General features: G+C 38.3%; 1 protein-coding gene across 2 annotated transcripts in view; it reads right to left on the reverse strand.

Moving 5' to 3' along the window:
- LOC131343447 (BOLA class I histocompatibility antigen, alpha chain BL3-7-like) overlaps positions 1-5,010 on the reverse strand; it is a 94,559-nt gene extending 89,549 nt beyond the window's left edge. The window contains exons 1-2 of one of the 2 annotated variants that reach the window (XM_058375146.1): positions 4,915-5,010; positions 4,730-4,785 (exon numbers count right to left, since the gene is read on the reverse strand). In XM_058375146.1, the coding sequence (XP_058231129.1) occupies positions 4,730-4,778 (49 nt within the window). In that variant the 5' untranslated portion in view covers positions 4,779-4,785; positions 4,915-5,010. Of the gene's footprint in view, positions 1-4,729; positions 4,868-4,914 lie in introns of those variants that run through there. The other variant, XM_058375144.1, reaches the window with a different exon arrangement.

The raw sequence follows: 5,010 nt of genomic DNA on the forward strand, positions 1-5,010 counted from the left end.
TTAACACTAACAACACACACACACATTAACACTAACTCAACACACACACACACACACACATTAACACTAACTCAACACACACACACACACATTAACACTAAATCAACACACACACATTAACACTACATCACTAACTCAACACACACACACACATTGACACTAACTCAACACACACACACACATTGACACTAACTCAACACACACACACATACACATTAACACTACATCACTAACTCAACACACACATACATTAACACTAACTCAACACACACACACATTAACACTAACTCAACACACACACACATTAACACTAACTCAACACACACACACACACACATTAACACTAACTCAACACACACACACACACATTAACACTAACTCAACACACACACACACATTGACACTAACTCAACACACACACACATACACATTAACACTACATCACTAACTCAACACACACACACACATTAACACTAACTCAACACACATACACATTAACACTACATCACTAACTCAACACACACACACACACACACACATTAACACTACATCACTAACTCAACACACACACACACATTAACACTACATCACTAACTCAACACACACACACACATTAACACTAACTCAACACACACACATACACATTAACACTACATCATTAACTCAACACACACACACATTAACACTAACTCAACACACACACACATTAACACTAACTCAACACACACACACACATGAACACTAACTCAACACACACATACACACACATTAACACTAACTCAACACACACACACACATATTAACACTACATCACTAACTCAACACACATTAACACTACATCACTAACTCAACACACACACACACACTAACACTACATCACTAATTCAACACACACACACACACACACACATTAACACTACATTACTAACTCAACACACACACATTAACACTACATCACTAACTCAACACACACACACACACACATTAACACTACATCACTAACTCAACACACACACACATTAACACTACATCACTAACTCAACACACACACACACACACTAACACTACATGACTAACTCAACACACACACACACAAAAACACTACATCACTAACTCAACACACACACACACACACTAACACTACATGACTAACTCAACACACACACACACACAAACACTACATCACTAACTCAACACACACACACAAACACTACATCACTAACTCAACACACACTAACACTACATCACTAACTCAAAACACACACACACACACATTAACACTACATCACTAACTCAAAACACACACACACACAAACACTACATCACTAACTCAACACACACACACACACACACACACACAAACACTACATCACTAACTCAACACACACACACAAACACTACATCACTAACTCAACACACACACACACACACACTAACACTACATCACTAACTCAACACACACACACACACACAAACACTACATCACTAACTCAACACACACACACACACAAACACTACATCACTAACTCAACACACACACTAACACTACATCACTAACTCAACACACACACACACACACTAACACTACATCACTAACTCAACACACACACACACACATTAACACTACATCACTAACTCAACACACACACACACATTAACACTACATCACTAACTCAACACACACACACATTAACACTACATCACTAACTCAACACACACACACACTAACACTACATCACTAACTCAACACACACACACATTAACACTACATCACTAACTCAACACACACACACACACATTAACACTACATCACTAACTCAACACACACACACACATTAACACTACATCACTAACTCAACACACACACACATTAACACTACATCACTAACTCAACACACACACACAATTAACACTACATCACTAACTCAACACACACACACATTACATCACTAACTCAACACACACACACACACACACACACATTAACACTACATCACTAACTCAACACACACACACATTAACACTACATCACTAACTCAACACACACACACACACATTAACACTACATCACTAACTCAACACACACACACACACATTAACACTACATCACTAACTCAACACACACACACACACACATTAACACTACATCACTAACTCAACACACACACACACACATTAACACTACATCACTAACTCAACACACACACAGACACACACATTAACACTACATCACTAACTCAACACACACACACATTAACACTACATCACTAACTCAACACACACACACATTAACACTACATCACTAACTCAACACACACACACACAACCATTAACACTACATTACTAACTCAACGCACACACACACACATTAACACTACATCACTAACTCAACACACACACACACACATTAACACTACATCATTAACTCAACACACACACACACATTAACACTACATCACTAACTCAACACACACACAGACACTATATCACTAACTCAACACACACACACACACATATTAACACTACATCACTAACTCAACACACACACACTACATCACTAACTCAACACACACACACACATTAACACTACATCACTAACTCAACACACACACAGACACTATATCACTAACTCAACACACACACACACACATATTAACACTACATCACTAACTCAACACACACACAGACACTATATCACTAACTCAACACACACACACACACATATTAACACTACATCACTAACTCAACACACACACACTACATCACTAACTCAACACACACACACACACATTAACACTACATCACTAACTCAACACACACACACACATTAACACTACATCACTAACTCAACACACACACACACATTAACACTACATCACTAACTCAACACACACAGAGACACTATATCACTAACTCAACACACACACACACACATATTAACACTACATCACTAACTCAACACACACACACTACATCACTAACTCAACACACACACACATTAACACTACATCACTAACTCAACACACACACACACACACATTAACACTACATCACTAACTCAACACACACACACACATTAACACTACATCACTAACTCAACACACACACACACACATTAACACTACATCACTAACTCAACACACACACAGACACTATATCACTAACTCAACACACACACACACACATATTAACACTACATCACTAACTCAACACACACACACTACATCACTAACTCAACACACACACACATTAACACTACATCACTAACTCAACACACACACACACACACACTCACACATTAACACTACATCACTAACTCAACACACACACACATTAACACTACATCACTAACTCAACACACACACACATTAACACTACATCACTAACTCAACACACACACACACACACACATTAACACTACATCACTAACTCAACACACACACACACAAACACTACATCACTAACTCAACACACACACACACAAACACTACATCACTAACTCAACACACACACACACACACATTAACACTACATCACTAACTCATCACACACACACACACTAACACTACATCACTAACTCAACACACACACACACACATTAACACTATATCACTAACTCAACACACACACACACATTAACACTACATCACTAACTCAACACACACACACATTAACACTACATCACTAACTCAACACACACACACACACACACATTAACACTACATCACTAACTCAACACACGCGCACACACACACACATTAACACTACATCACTAACTCAACACACATTAACACTACATCACTAACTCAACACACACACACACACATACAGAGTGTAGTTTTTAAAAAAAAACCTGTCAATCACTATCCTTTTTTTATTTATTTCAATAAACGTTTTTTTCATTTCACTGTCTGTAGCGCTTATCCGCTCTGTCCTCGGGTCACGGGGAGCCTGTGCCTATCTTAGGTGTCATCGGGCATCAAGGCAGGACGGAGTGACAACCCATCACAGGGCACACACACACTCATTCACTCATGCAATCACACAATTTAGAGACACACAAGAGACTCCAAATCAGCCTAGAAGCATATCTTTGGGAGGAAACCCACCAAGTAGAGGAAGAACATGCAAACTCCACACAGTGAGTGGGAGCAAGACTCCAACCCAGGATGCTGGAGGTGTGATGCGAACGTGCTAACCACTAAACCACGGTGTCACCTCAATAAGAGTTAATAAAATAAAAATGAAATAAATGAGTATAGCAGATAGAAACGTCTCTTCTGTGGAACATCAGCAAATTAAATGTGAATAAAGAGATAAAACTATCTGTATTTATTCTCTTATTTGGATTTTCTCTCCAGTTTGTAATAAATCCCACTTCATCTGTATTTATTCTCTTATTTGGATTTTCTCTCCAGTTTGTAATAAATCCCACTTCATCTGTATTTATTCTCTTATTTGGATTTTCTCTCCAGTTTGTAATAAATCCCACTTCATCTGTATTTATTCTCTTATTTGGATTTTCTCTCCAGTTTGTAATAAATCCCACTTCATCTGTATTTATTCTCTTATTTGGATTTTCTCTCCAGTTTGTAATAAATCCCACTTCATCTGTATTTATTCTCTTATTTGGATTTTCTCTCCAGTTTGCCCTCCATCATCCTACTGTAAGGACTAAACCCTGAATGTTGTCACTGCTGCCCCCGAACCTCCTACCATCAGAACTCACCTGCTGATGAAAGATGAAGAGAACATGTGAAGAAAAGCAGAGTCTTCATCACTGAGCTGCAGAGAGACATCGCACACTGTCACATCTGATCCACTACAACAATAAACACACACTAAACACAAAACACACACTAAACACTAAACACACACTAAACTAACACTAAACTCACTAAATCTCTTATTTACCGAATCGATCTACAAGTCTAACTCCACTCTAACTCTGTATTTAAACCCTATTTATCTCAGATTAAGAGAAAGTTACAGATCCTCCTGCTCCTGTTG

Source organism: Hemibagrus wyckioides, linkage group LG22 (genome assembly GCF_019097595.1).
Source record: "Hemibagrus wyckioides isolate EC202008001 linkage group LG22, SWU_Hwy_1.0, whole genome shotgun sequence".
NCBI lineage: Eukaryota > Metazoa > Chordata > Actinopteri > Siluriformes > Bagridae > Hemibagrus > Hemibagrus wyckioides.